General features: G+C 43.6%; 3 protein-coding genes across 3 annotated transcripts; 2 read left to right on the top strand and 1 right to left on the bottom strand.

Annotated features, from left to right (window-relative positions):
- Nucleotides 1-1,663: 1,663 nt before the first annotated feature.
- Nucleotides 1,664-2,548, bottom strand: Aud_009488 (uncharacterized protein; the record flags this gene model as incomplete). The annotated part of the gene is made up of 1 exon (XM_043294340.1): nucleotides 1,664-2,548. The coding sequence occupies one exon, from the start codon at nucleotides 2,546-2,548 to the stop codon at nucleotides 1,664-1,666; it is 885 nt and encodes a 294-aa protein (XP_043150275.1).
- Nucleotides 2,549-4,967: 2,419 nt separating this feature from the next.
- On the top strand, nucleotides 4,968-5,987 carry Aud_009489 (uncharacterized protein; the record flags this gene model as incomplete). Its single annotated transcript, XM_043294341.1, has 1 exon — nucleotides 4,968-5,987. The coding sequence occupies one exon, from the start codon at nucleotides 4,968-4,970 to the stop codon at nucleotides 5,985-5,987; it is 1,020 nt and encodes a 339-aa protein (XP_043150276.1).
- A 4,074-nt stretch (nucleotides 5,988-10,061) lies between these two features.
- Aud_009490 (uncharacterized protein) lies at nucleotides 10,062-12,050 on the top strand (the record flags this gene model as incomplete). Its single annotated transcript, XM_043294342.1, has 1 exon — nucleotides 10,062-12,050. The coding sequence occupies one exon, from the start codon at nucleotides 10,062-10,064 to the stop codon at nucleotides 12,048-12,050; it is 1,989 nt and encodes a 662-aa protein (XP_043150277.1).
- Between the last annotated feature and the right edge of the window lie 2,322 nt (nucleotides 12,051-14,372).

A 14,372-nucleotide genomic window follows, 5' to 3' on the forward strand; every position in this document is an offset into this window, starting at 1 on the left:
ATCTACCAACATACCATCCTACCATCTATCTCAACTACCACTTGGAGGAACTAAGGATATATAAGGACACTCATTACTATTATATCTAGCACTCTTAGTTTAGTTCCTCGCGTTTAATACAAGTTATTCACTTAAGTACAAGTTCACTAGTCCAATTCACCAGCTACTCTTTTACTATTGAGTATATATACTCAACAGGCCCTGCTTCTATCTTTGCTGTTATTATTCTTGTGTATCTTTAGATTGCCCTTGATCCTGTTCGGATCATTATCCCCTTACACGGACCCGTACCCTATCAGTATATCACTAAGCTACCTGGTCAGTAGGCTTTAGGCAAGTATCGGATATAGTCCAGGGACTATATCATCCCCAAAGCAGTGACTAGCAGGAACAGCAGAGACGGATCCCAGGGTAGTGACACTCAGTTTTAATAACCACTAACAATCTCTCACAGACCCTAATTAAAATTCTGGGTTTTCTACCAACTTTTCCTTTTTAAATTTGGCTGCAAACGGCTAAACTCTCCCTTCCGTTCTACCACCGTTGATATAAACCGGCCATAAACGGCTACCGCCACACGTTGTAACGAGCGATCACACAATGGAGGCCAGAACGGCCTGGAGGTTCCTAGACAGTGTCAAACTCATGCCAGATTTTTGGTCGCCCTCAAGCCCCACCCACACACACAACACTATAAAGGGTTGGGGCAATAGTCTATCTACAGCAGAAACAACCATGCAGAGCGCATGATACGACAGCACGCATTTGACCTGCATTATCCTTTAGTTACCCGAGACATCTTTACCCAGCAAAAGCACATTATCGGCTCGTAGCCATCTGCCTTAGGTCTGGAGCATAAAGGATGATCATTTCTGATGGAAGTCAGATGCCAAAGAAACATCGTCCTAAAAATCCCAGTCATCTTAACTGTCATTGGAAATCACCAGAACCAGACTCGGCGGAAACGGGGATCATATGGTCCTTGCATATGATGTCCAGATAAACTCCTTTTGAAGGGAAGTATCCGTGGAAAGAAAAATTATCAATTAAGCCGTTGCCAGCACTAAATTCAATATTCCCTATCAACCACAATGCTCGGTCAAATGACTTCTACTTTTGGGGAGCTTCTGACGGAAGCACTCACGGCTGAAGGTTTGACGGTCTGCAGCATGGCAACAACCTCGGGGAAGGAAAGGCTTGAAGTCCGACGAAAAAGGAGATAAAATTGTAGGGGACTAAGTGCATTTTTCTCCATGTTTCCCCTATATTCGAGGCTGCTACTCACCGGATTCTTCCTTCCCGCAGGATCGTCAATGCCCTGGTTGGTGCCATCCAAAACAACAAGGGAGAAGAATATATCAGAGGAGTATTTTCAACAATATGAGGGAGACTCGGATTCTCCCCAGCCACAGCGACCTTTTGACCCTACCGGCCCTAACGGGTTACGACCCCCCGACCTGCGTATAAAGCCAGTGGGATTTTACATGTAAGGAGCTCCTTCCGGGTGTCGAGCCGTCCAGATATAAAGTAAGTACAAGTTGATGAAAGGCTAATAATACACATTAACAGGTAGAAAGTACTTTTGAGCAATAAAGGAAAATAAGGTTTTGAGCATGGCACGGAATTTGCAACAGAGACTTCTCCAGGACCCAGTTATGGGTGATCAATTATTTGGAACACAGTCTTCAATCGGCCACCCCCCAATTTGCGCGTCTGTTATGCTGTAAAACTGCCGAGTACTCTCTACATCGGTTGTCTGAATAGTAGGGGGGAAAACGTAACTCATCACAGACTTTTCGTTACGTGGACCAAGTTGCACTGTTTCGTCCTCTCTCTCAGGAGCAAACTCATGCCGCAAGCCTAGCACATGGCCCAACTCATGGAGAAATATATTCTTCATATAGTTGATTTTGCCGGGTTCAAAGGCCAATCTGTAGACGTAAAGCACGTTCAGATCTTGTTCATTGGGGAAAAAGCCCCTCGCAAGAGTCGAACCAGCATCGCCGCCATATGCGAGCACAAATGCCGCATCTTCAATTTCGCTGACCCACTCAAAGCTGACTCCAAGTTGAAGTCCATTCCATTCATCAGCAGCCTTCTTCAGCATGCTAGCTGCATATAAAGCCTGGTCAGATGTCGCGTAGCCCTCAGCGAAAGCAGCGAAGTTAACCTTGCTATTTTTCTTCCAGCGGTAAACGGCTCGATGTCCGCTGATCTGGAGGCCAATCTGAAGGCTAAGTGGGTCCGTATTTGGAATGTTGGCTGGCAACGAACTCTGGGTGATACATTGATATGCAGACTGAGAGATCGATACGTTGTTCTTGTCGTGGAAATCAACAATACCAGCCACATTGTGCAAGTTGTCGTCGGCAACAGTCTTGAGGCTCCTCTCACCCACAGCTTCTCTCCATCTTCTCACTAGTTCCCTCTTTGTGTTCGGATTAATCAAAGAGTAGCGTTGTTGAGGCATTGGAGGCGGCTCAGCTATTGTTCCACACCAATCGTCCGATGTAACGTTCGTATCAAACGTGGGTGTGCGGTTGTTCATCTATTCCCGAGACTAGCCACTGGGCAATGGGAAGAAGGATCAGAGATTAGAGGCATCAATTCCTTTTAAAACTACTATGCCTGCCTTTATAAGGTATTGCCTCAAATCTAATTTGCATGAGGCATCTGACCCATTTTGTCCTCGACTCCATCTCCGTCATCATTGTTGCGTCACGGTCTGTCCGGTCATTATGATTGTCCTTGTGACGATGGTGCCACAGGAGAGAGAAGTCGTCTACCGAACAGTCTAGCCCATCTTGTAAAAGTATGGTCTTCAGCAGTATCAGTCAAGCGGTGTATACCGCAATGTTCCATCTACGTGAAATCCTTTCTCAGATACATAAATAGAGTTCCACAGATGACGGAAGTGGCTCAGATTCACTTTGATGCCTCGAGCAATGCTAAAAGCGAGAAAAGCATGATCAAGATCATCCTTGAGATCCACTTTAAAGATAAATTAAACTTATGCCTTTGAATAATCATGCCACTAAATACTTTCTGCGGCTGGCTTAAGATTAACTTGGGTTCCTGGGTCAACCTAAATACGACGGATGATGTGGCTTCCTTTCATCCAGCTACCAGCCTTTAGACGTGGGCTTACACCAGCAGCTTAAATTATCCGTGGCGTATTCTATGTTATTGCCGCATGCGGAAGCCTCAAAATACTGTGCTTTGTTTCGATAAAAAGGCAGGCATGACCCAGCATAGCAGACTAACATATGATTATGAGGTAACAAAGCTAAATAGCTCTCCTACTTTCTGGAGAGCGACTATGAAATAACAGGTGCTAAGTAAGCCTCAATAGCCAGCCACTTGCCGGAGTCAGCCTTTCGTCGTCTCACAGATGACTGCCTCTGTTTGGCTCGGAACTGCCCTTATCTATTATAGTCACCCCATAAGATTTGCCACGTGACCATAAAGAAGTCCAGCTCAAGTGTGGTTGCCTGCGGAGTGCCTCAATTTTCTTAACATAATACATGGGGGAGTCATATGTCTGTCAAAGATAAATAAGGTTGTGAGTGTTCAACCTTATTCACCCACTATATCTCTTAATATACACTCTTGAATGCTACTAATGATCAACGATCACCCACCCTACAGGATGAGCAAGTCTAGCAGTTCAGCTACTACATTTCCCTACTCCATTCAATGATGCAGGGCCATTAATGATATACAACTATCAATACATCTACTCTCTAGTAGGCATCTAGAACCTACAACTCCTATTACTGCACATATAGAGCTAACAATAATATTAGCAATTTCCTAGCATCCTATAACCTTAAATAGTAAGCCCATATTTTAAGACTACTATAAATTCTAGTAGTGGGAAACAGTTTCCTCTAGTGCCCACCTAAACTTTACCTATCATGCCTATAGAGCCCTCCAATACTATATAACCATATCAGACCACTCTATCACCCAGAAAATCTGCCCAGTAAAAAAGGTATCACCATAAGATAAGCCTCATGAAGAAAGCATATGAGTATAGTGAGCCGTGTAATGCTGGTGTCTGTGTTGGAATACAGCTCAGGGAATCTGGTCATGTCTTCACATTTTGTAGGACTAGTCCTTTGCCATCCATGCCCGTCTGTAATGTTCGGGTCCGTTCATCTGTCATGAGGACGGGCATTCAATTTAATAGACGTCACGTCGATCTCATTTTGATTGAAGTCCTTCCAATTGTAGGGCATGAGAGATCGCCAAGGGATGGCCACCAAGGCTAACCACTCCAGGCTTTACTCTCTTGCTGAGCCCAGATTCTGGAGGGAGCAAGGACTAGGAGCAAGGACTAAGCTCTTTGGCCGCATTCGGAGATCAACGTATATTAATATTTCCAAACCCTGGGAGAACTTCTATAAATCAATCTGGACCGGACCTATCAAGCAGCTCCATGAGAAAGTGTGTGTAATTGATATCACGCAGGAGTCGAAAGCAACTCCTCTTTCACTAAATAGACTACCAAGGATCTAGGTCTATCTCTGCCATTCTACCTCATATATCAGCGGCGATATCCTACGTAATTGTCAGTCTAGACCTTCTACAGAGCCATACATCAGTTGATGGACTTCGTAATGGTTGTCCGGGTGACTCTTATTCTGGTTGCTAGAAATCGGGTTGAACTCTTGCACACGTCATTGAAAAAATAATGGATGCTGAACTGTTTGGTGAGAAAATTTCTGATCTAGAGAAATCTTTTAGAGCGTCCCAGAGGGATATAAAGCCGCATCTGTCCACCCGTCTCATGCATCAGACACACAGTTTAATGTTAATGGTGATATCAGTAAGCACCATTCTGCATCAAAGTTTACCAAAGTCTACAATTGACCTATAACCATTATAAAAAGGTATGTACAATAATAGTAGCAATATAGTGACGATTCAAGTGACAAATCTCACACTTTGATATAGGGGTAAAAATGGGTTGGAAAATTAAGGTGCCCAAGTTCAATTTTCCTTCGGTGCCCGATGTGATTAAGGTCCTTACGACGGCAGAAAATATAGCAGCAGCGGGTCAGGTCATAGTCAATGTCGCGGGAGCCGTCCTTGATGCCGGCGATGCCGAAGACAGTCAATTGCAGGAACCTGTCCTCCAGCTATTCAATAACTATGAAAGAGCATCCCGGCTCCTTGAGCAAAGAGCAGAGATTTCTGAGCCCGTCAGTGACGAGCTTTCGCTTCCCACGGGGTTTGTAACTCGTTCCAAGAAAATGGTCGGCCTGTGGTCGAATCCAACCGCTGTTACAGGCGATTCGCCCGAAAATTTCGATATGTACAAAGATCTCTCTATTCTCACGGCAACTGCTGGCATTCCCTCAAAGATTGAAGTCGGACCAGGACTAGAAAGAGACACTACCGCACAAATCGCCAAGGCGATCTTTGCAAGCGGTGCAGTGCTTGAGGATCAACTGGACGATAAAGATCCTGTCAAAACTATCGATTTCAAGATAACAAGTCACAAAAAGGATTGTGCCATTCAGGTGAAGCACGTGTTCTATAACATCCCTCTCGTTTCGAGAACTCAAGAAAGTTGCTGGCATAGCGCCATTCACATTAAAATGGCGGCGGCCAAGGCACTCATCCTCACCCAGGACCAAAACACCACTCAGTTCTTCACAGATGCCTCTGAGGGTGCCCAGGACACCGGTCCCAACTGGGTTTCGACTGTCATAATACATTGGCCGAGACGGCCAGATGCTGAGGCTGCACTTCAGGGTTTCTTCAATATTTTTACGCAGAAATTCACGGACTATAAGCTTGAGTTAAATACAGCCCTTGGTATCACTCAAGTGCTTAAAATAAGGACCCCGGAAGACACGTCTCCAGCAATACTTCTGGCCAAAGTCAGAAGTGTCGTACAAGAAATGTTGAAATCCACCCAGGCCGGCTTCATAGCGATGCCTGATATTGATGTGTCAGCAGTGGAGATGAGTATTTGAAGACTGATGCCCGGACGGTTTCGAACTAAAAATTATCTCTTTCAGTAGCCCACTGTTGGCGGTGCGTCATATAAAACGCCCTTTGCTCCTCAGTGGCATACTTGATGAGAAAATAATGTGGGTTCAAAAGTGATTCTAATTTGTGACTGGTTTGTCTGCTATTGATTGGATTGTTTCCAATATTTTAGCTCTCCCTGTGACAAAAGTGCCCTTTGAACTATTTGACTGCCTGTTTATGTTTTTCATTTCTCTCTGCCTGCAGGTCTGATTTGAATGGTGCTCTGGTGATGGATTTACTTGTGACAATGGATAAAACCCGTTAGCTAGGTAGAATCATGCATGAGTTAACCACAAAGACACCTTATTAGCCCTTTTAGACAGACGCTCACACTTAAAGTAACAATAATCGAACTTATACAAAGAACTCTTACGTGGAGTTGCAGCGCTGCATCATAATATTCAGTGTCCTCAAAATGGGTTCTTACGCGCCAAACAGTTACCAGCAACTTCACACATATAGTGAAACTTTTCGCCCATCTAACAGTGTTCAGCCTCTGGGTGTACATATTCTGTGAAATTTCTTCCTGCATCAGGATACTGTCGAACGAAGTATGATGCAAGGATGAAAGGTTGTTGTTTGTGAGCAACTTCGTCCACTTTTCATAAGATTCCACGTGCATCTAAAGACTGGTGTCATCCGACGAACGGCAGCTGCAGAAGAGGCTGTCAATGACGTGACACAGATCGCGCATAGGTAATACCTAGTCTATCTTCAAATGTAGTCGACTGTCTTGTTGGATCACAAAGTCGTCATCATCATCTGATGAAACTCTTCGCCTTGGATGTCATTGCATTGTAACGTAGCTAATTTTCGTTGCGATGTATCATTGGTGCTCAGAACCTTAGTTCAGTTCAGACATTTCAACGTGTATGAGTGGTTAATTTGACAGTAGTAGTAGGACCAACCTTGGAGTTCCTAGCACTGGTCATTATTAGGCAGGGGCCACTTGACCTTGCATCCTGACAAAATGCTATAGAATTACCGCAAATTATATTCACAACGCAGTCGGATTGTAGGCTAGATCCAAGAATACGATGAACTGAAGCCTGGTAGGAAAAATACTACGGTGGAATACTGCAGCGAACTGAACGCTTGCTGATCTAATCAGAGCCAATGATGTTCGCATATTAAGCATCGTCCGTGAACAGCCACCTTTTGGCTTCGCGTCGCTCAACAAGACAAACTTACTGGACAGTCTAGGCCCATTTTGACGATACAATGACATACACCACTCGTGCTCGAAGACAAATCTGTACGTTATCTTAGATGCCAAGCTTGACACTCAGAATCAACTCGGGAAACGAAGGAAATCCCGTGTGTCAGTGCGAGGTCAGTTTTGAGTCGTTTGGAACCTGTGTGACAGTAGGTCAGCCTTGCAGGCAACTCCAAACGTGAGGAACAAATCTGAGCAACGGATTGTCCAGCGATCCTCCAAGCCGCCACAGAGGTCGAAGGAGAGTGAATCGCGCTCCGCCTTCAATGGGTTCCAGGGGGCATTGCGACAACCCAGGAAATGACACGGCGGATCGACTAGCCAAGGTCACCGCATGCCCAGGCAAACCCCATCCCTTCCGCCCGCTATTCTCCAGGGAGAATGCCCACCTCCGCGGCAATATCCTCAATCAGTGGAAGCAGGAATGAAATTCATCCAACAAAGGCGGTCACCTACGAAAGATCGACGGCACCCTGCCAGCAACCTACACCAGAAGGCTATATGGGAGCCTGCCTAGAAACCGGGCGTACCTGTTAACACAGCTACGTACATGCCACAATTGGTTATCAACCTACGCAAAGACCTTTGCCTTCCGCGACGACGACCAGTGCGTGTGCGGCGCGCAAGACGTAGTCACCCACGTGTTGATGGACTGTCCAAATTTAAGGGATATTCAAAGGAAGTTACGGAGTGAAGTGGGACCGCATTTAGCAGGGTCTTGGGTCTGCTGGGAGGCCCAGCTAAAGGTAAGAAAGGTAAGCCAGACACCATCTCGCGGGCTAGGACGGTCATGGCTGTGCTAGATGTCGCCGAGCCGTCAGCGGTTTCGAAGTGACGCGCCACGAGGACAGCCTAACACTGAGAACAGCGATTAGGCCACGGCAGGCCGTGACGAGGCTCTAAGATCGTTTTCAGGAAGTGGAATACTCCACATGTACGTACTCAGATATGTATAGTCGTGGTAGCCTGCATATGGCTCTTTTAGTTGATTATAAACCACAACCCACTAGACTGGGTACGGGTTCGTATTTTGGTCTAGTGGTAAAATCAATTCTTTTTGCGAGAGGTCAGGGTAAATGAGATCAATCACTCAAACTGTAGGGTCTGCCGCTCTATATCGGATAATAAATTATGTACAACTTTGTTTATTGGAGGGCTTATATGAGAAGAGAGATGAGGTCCATGTCAACAGCCCTTTCTGTCTACTGAAAAAGCGCAATCATATGATCTACTTTCTCTTCGTAATGGTTTGTGGATGACAATTCTCATCTTTTTGGCGCAGCGACATATTTCCGTTTGCGGTGCAAGATCTATGGCTACCAAGAAAGTTACGAAATCATGATATCGGTCTAAGTCTTATTCTCACTTATTTTACCGGCGATCCGCTATATTCAAAGCTGGTCACTGTTGTGTTTCCCAGATGTGAGTCTGACCAAAGTTTGTACAAATTACCCATGGACACCGTTCAACGCCCGGACAACCCAGACTGTGGAAACGGCGTCCGCCAAGCTTTGTCATTGTGGCCCTCTCTACCATTGTAGCCCATTCGGGTGGTCATATACGACAGCTATCCCCGAATTTATTCGACATGAGAATCTCAAGTTCAATCCAGGGATTTGAGCCGGCTGAGCATTACCAAGGGATGGGTGCTGTAGCTAAGAAAGAGAGTGGAACAGCGCAATTCGCTCCTCGGAATGAATGGTCCGTCATGAGCTATAACTTTTCGCCCGTGATTCATGAAAGTGGTGTGGAGAGTAGACAACTATTCTCCTATATGGCGTAATACATGCTCATAATACGCGGATGGCCGATCGAAGACTGCGTCGTGAACAGTTAACTATCTCCTTCCAAGCATCTGACTATGTGACATATTCTCTGACATTCTTAAAGTACATTTCATTGAACTTAGCTGTGCTGCTTGGTTATTATAGACCTTCATGATTGCTGATTGTCGGATTGTACAACTCTGTCAGTGCTCTAGACTCTGCATTTTGGGAAAATAATCTAGCTAACTCAATTTACTCTGACGGGCAAATTCCGTAGTATAGAGACAAAGCATTCAATTTTGTATGGTATGAGGACTGTGGTTTCAATTGCAGCCGGGTGTATGGTCCATATGATGTCTGCGGTCATACCTCTTCATGTAGTTTCTGTGGCTTGAAAACAGTTAATTGACCCGTGAATGCCAAAAAACTGCTGTGAACACCGATTACACTCCCCGCAAACGGAAAATTATAAGCTGCTCCGGGTATGGATACGCAAGAACGCCTAATTTTTACGCCACCTGGGACTTCGCGGCTCGGGGATATCTTTTGGACAAAGACTTGGGAGGTATTAAAGTTCTGCTTAGAGTGTGCTGCCGATGCTACCCCCCACACCCCCTACCCCCACAACACAAAGCATAATCGTATTCAAAGTCGTACATATCCGCGCCAGCTTTGTCTGTTTTCAGCTAATGGGGAGGTCTCAGATCAGCCATATGGTCTGATCATTTAGTCATTATTTGGTCACAGAATTATCAACATTATGGATCGGTAAAGCGTAAAGCCATCCATGACGGTAATGCATGAGGCCGGCAGATATGCCATGCTGGAAACATAAAAGGTTCGAGAACTTCTAGGTAGGATAGTTTAATCAAATCCGTTCGCGCTACTGGGAACGTTGATCAAAGTATATCACTCTCTATTCAGATTGCCAACCCAGTTGAGGGTGAAATCACTGAAGTCAAAAGGCACTCACTTCTTCATTCATTAGTTTTGTGCTCAACTCAAACATTTACATACTAGAGAAAACACAAACTATGGTTCCTGAACTGCCATCAATTTTGCCCCCAGCTAGGTCCTCCTACCAGAGTGCGGCTACCAGCACGGCAGGTTCAGACAATGCAGTCGACGCGCAGATTACGTTCCCTACGATTAGGTCGCTTCGCCAGGGCTGCTGGTTAGTCAACTTCCAGCCGATTGGCGCGCCTTTGGTAGCCTATGACGGGACCATGCGGGTTGAGGCAAACTCAGGAGGCAGAGTAGCGAGCGGTGATCTTTATCAACGACCGACTATTACTTTACCTCCTCGACCAGGCTATCCTAGCGGTGCTACTGTCCTTGGCCCTGGACCGACCCCAGATGGTGGGATTCCAATACTACCACTGAATAAGTACCGATATTATCTTTCGATTACTAAAATTGTCGAGGGTGTGACTGCCAGAGACTCGCTCGAACTTGGATTTCAGCGCTGGCGATATATATTGCCGAGCTCGACTAATCCCAACGGGTCTTGGGCGAATGAGGGCGACTTCACCGCTAATATGATGTGGATAGCCGCTCCGGTGGGATACCCTTCAACAGGGCACTACCTTGAGGGAGACATTAAGAATCCGGCCGGTGCTGTAGTCGGCCGGCTTAAGATGGGCTGGGTGTCGCCATACTACCGCAAGGCATCTATTGAGATCGACACCGTCAAAGGCTCTGAGCGCCCCCTTGACAATGGCGCCAATGAGGATTGGCATACCATCGGCTCCAAGATCGGCTGGGAATTGACAGTTTTTCCGAGCCAAGATGATATTGCTGAGACTAGTGGAGAAAGTTGGTCTGACGCTGAACTCCATTCAGCTATGCTGAAGTGGAGAGACCGGAGCAACCTTGACATCGAATGGCGATATCATATCTTGGCCGTGTGGCGTATAGAATCAACCCCGCGCGGAATCATGTACGACTCGGGTGCGACTGATTCCAATAAAGTTGCTCGAGAGGGCGTTGGTATCTCGTCTCACTGGATCCCTGAAAAAAACTTCGGACTAGTCAATGGAAAACGCTGGGGCGGAGAAAATGCTCCTTACTTCCGAACCGCAGTACATGAGATTGGGCATGCGCTCGGTCTCTTGCACAATTTCAACAATCAGTATTTTATGGATACAAGCGATCAGATCGCAAGAACAGGAGACCTAACACCGCCAAAGTTTCCCCAGAATATTAAATGGGATTTTGCTGAGAATGATGTCCGCCAACTGCGTCACTATTCTGATATCTTTGTGCGTCCGGGTGGCGTCCCATTCGCTGCGGCTTCTGAGACAACTCCGCCGATCTCACAGCCAGATATGGAGGTTGAGGTTCCAGAGCTGGAGTTTGAGGTAGAGCCACTGCTTGCAGTAGTACCGCTTGGGGCGCCGGCTCGAGTTACTGTGAAGCTGACTAATAACAGCGATGGCCCTGTGCGGGCGCCTTCAAATATTAGCCTTAAATCCGGCTTTGTGACCGGATATGTTGTTGACGCTTCAGTCACACACAGGTCATTCAGACCACTCGTGCTTACCGATGACAACCCACTGGAGGACCTGCAACCGGGTGAAAGTGTTACGAGCGCGTTAACACTCCTGCGTGGACTTAATGGCGCGCTCTTTCCATCGGTTGGCGTTCATGAGATCACTGTCAAGCTCACCTGGCCTATCGGCGACGCGTTGGCTGCGGTATCCGGCAAAACCACTATGATGGTTACTGGTCCGGAGGATAACAGACACGCCGAAGCTGCTCACAGAATCTTGGCCACCCCTGATACTCATCTCGCTCTCGTACTTGGAGGAGACCATCTCAACGAAGGGATAGACGCTATCAATGCTGCACTTGGCAATAGAACCTTACGTCCTCACTTCGCTGCCATAGAAGCCAGGAGGTGCGCTCAGGGCCGAAAACCACTAGACCTTGACACTGCGGAAATGTTGTTTAAAGAAAAGGGTGTCATAATGAGCAACAAAGAGAAGTCTAAATTGGGTAATCTCATCAATCATGAACGGTGAGGGCAAATCATCACATTGTTATCGAAAAACATTTATAAAAATATTTATTATTATTATATCTAGCACTCTTAGTTTAGTTCCTTATATTTAATATAAGCCATTTACTTAAGTATAAGTTTACTAGTCTAATTTATTAGTTACTCTCTTACTATTAAGTATATATACTGAATAGGCCTTGCTTCTATCTTTACTATTATTATCCTTATATATCTTTAAATTATCCTTAATCCTATTTAGATCATTATACCATTATGCAAACCTATACCTAGTTAGTATATTATTAGGCTACCTGGTCAGTAGGCCTTAGGTAAGTATTAGATATAGTCTAGGAACTATATTACTCCTAAAGTAGTAACTAGTAGGAATAGCAGGGACAGATTCTAGAACATAATAAATTAAATACTATACTAAATAAATTACTTTAGGAGCATTTATTCTATACTAAATCTATTAGTAACTATATTAACTATGTTAAGTAATAAGGATAAGATACCTACTTATAATCTACCTACTAATACTCTAGAATTTAGGGTTGTTATTTTCGCGGGTTGGGCTGGGTTCTCCTATCTTTTGAACCCAACCCGGCGGGTTCGGGTTCTAAATTTCCAGGGCCCTAACCCGGCCCATAACCCAGTGGGTTCTAAGGTAGTCAACCCAGCAGGTTCTATTCTGCCAAGGACGTTATTCTCCGCCTACTAAATCTAGTTAGTCTAGGCTGGGTTGGACCCGTAAACCCACCAAGCAATTTTTAACGCATAAAACTATACCAAAATTTAAAGAGCATAAACATACAAATATTATATTAAAGTATATTAAGCAAAACCTCTTTTATAAAGCATCAGTTAAGTAATATAATATATGCAAGGTATGGAAATCTAACCTAGGTTAGATTTCTGTGCAGGTTTCCAGAGGGGAACCTCATCTACAATAGTTATATTAGAATTACTAGTTATTCTTCAGTAAATATTAAGTATATATTTTCTCTTAGACTTTAAATTAAATAAAGAATACACTACTAACCATAAATTATTCACTTCTATTCACTTTAAGCTATAAATAGGCTGTAGTTATAGAATAATAGGCAAGCATATATATATAATAATATCTTATAATTCTTTATACTTAATTAAACTCTCCTTCTTATTTATTTTTATTCATATATAGACACCCTATTTATTATATAAACCACCTACTTTATATATAGACACCCCCTGATGTATATAGAGCCTCACTATCTTCTCTTTTTCTATAACTCTATATATATAGAAGAATATAATTAGCCTTAATTATTTAATTAAATCTAACTTAGGTTAGATTTAATCTCCCTAACTATTATAGTATTTCCTTATTTCTTTAACTACATTCAGCTATAATCTAATCTAAGTTAGATTTCATAATGAGCGCCAAGGGAAAGAAGAAGAGTCTTAGTATAGTAATATTAGTAATTAATAATGAACTATCTAATAGAATTAGAGATGCATTACTAGGCATAGTAATTATTAATATTTACCTCTTAAACACTGAGTGGCTAAATAGTAGGAACTATAAGCTTAATACTAGCTACCTAGAAAATCTCCATGAAAGCATGGCATCTGGAGTTTAGCACTATAATATTAATACCAGAATAAAGGCTAACATGACATAGAAAGATTAGGACTAACTACTAAACTATCTAATTACCTAGTACTTAGCTATAAATACCACCCCTATACTATAAAATAAAGGTAATCTAGTTAAGAAGTAAACCCCTTATATCTTACAGGAGATTATACAGAACTCTATAGCTAATTCTTCTCCTAGTAAAGACATCATTATTTTTAATTAGCTAAAGGATCTTCTATACATAACCCTTAATGCAGAATAACATTATAAGGCCGCCCTTGAATCCTTACTATTAGACTAATAGATAGCTGTGGCCAGGCCCCCTCCAGCTACTACTAATAATAATGGCACCCCACCTCCCACCATTAAAATGCCAATAGATGAGGTAAGTAAAATCTAACCTAAGTTAGATTTCCATCTACTAATATATATATAGGATTACCTTTAGGTAGTTAATGTGTATTACAATAATACATTTAATATAGAGATATAGATGGCACTCTAATTAAACCATTAAGAGGTGAATAATCTAGATTTAGATAGTATCTTTCTAACTTATATACTAGAAGTATTTAAGATAAAGTCCCTGCTAAAGAAAAAGAACCTTCTTTCCTCTAGTAAACTTAAGTAATAGCTTGCATAGATACTTAGTATTTAGCTTAATTAGGTTAGGTATATTCTCCCTATACTTAAGCATTCTAAGTTTAAGAGATTATTTAA

This window comes from Aspergillus udagawae (genome assembly GCF_001078395.1).
Source record: "Aspergillus udagawae IFM 46973 DNA, scaffold_7, whole genome shotgun sequence".
NCBI lineage: Eukaryota > Fungi > Ascomycota > Eurotiomycetes > Eurotiales > Aspergillaceae > Aspergillus > Aspergillus udagawae.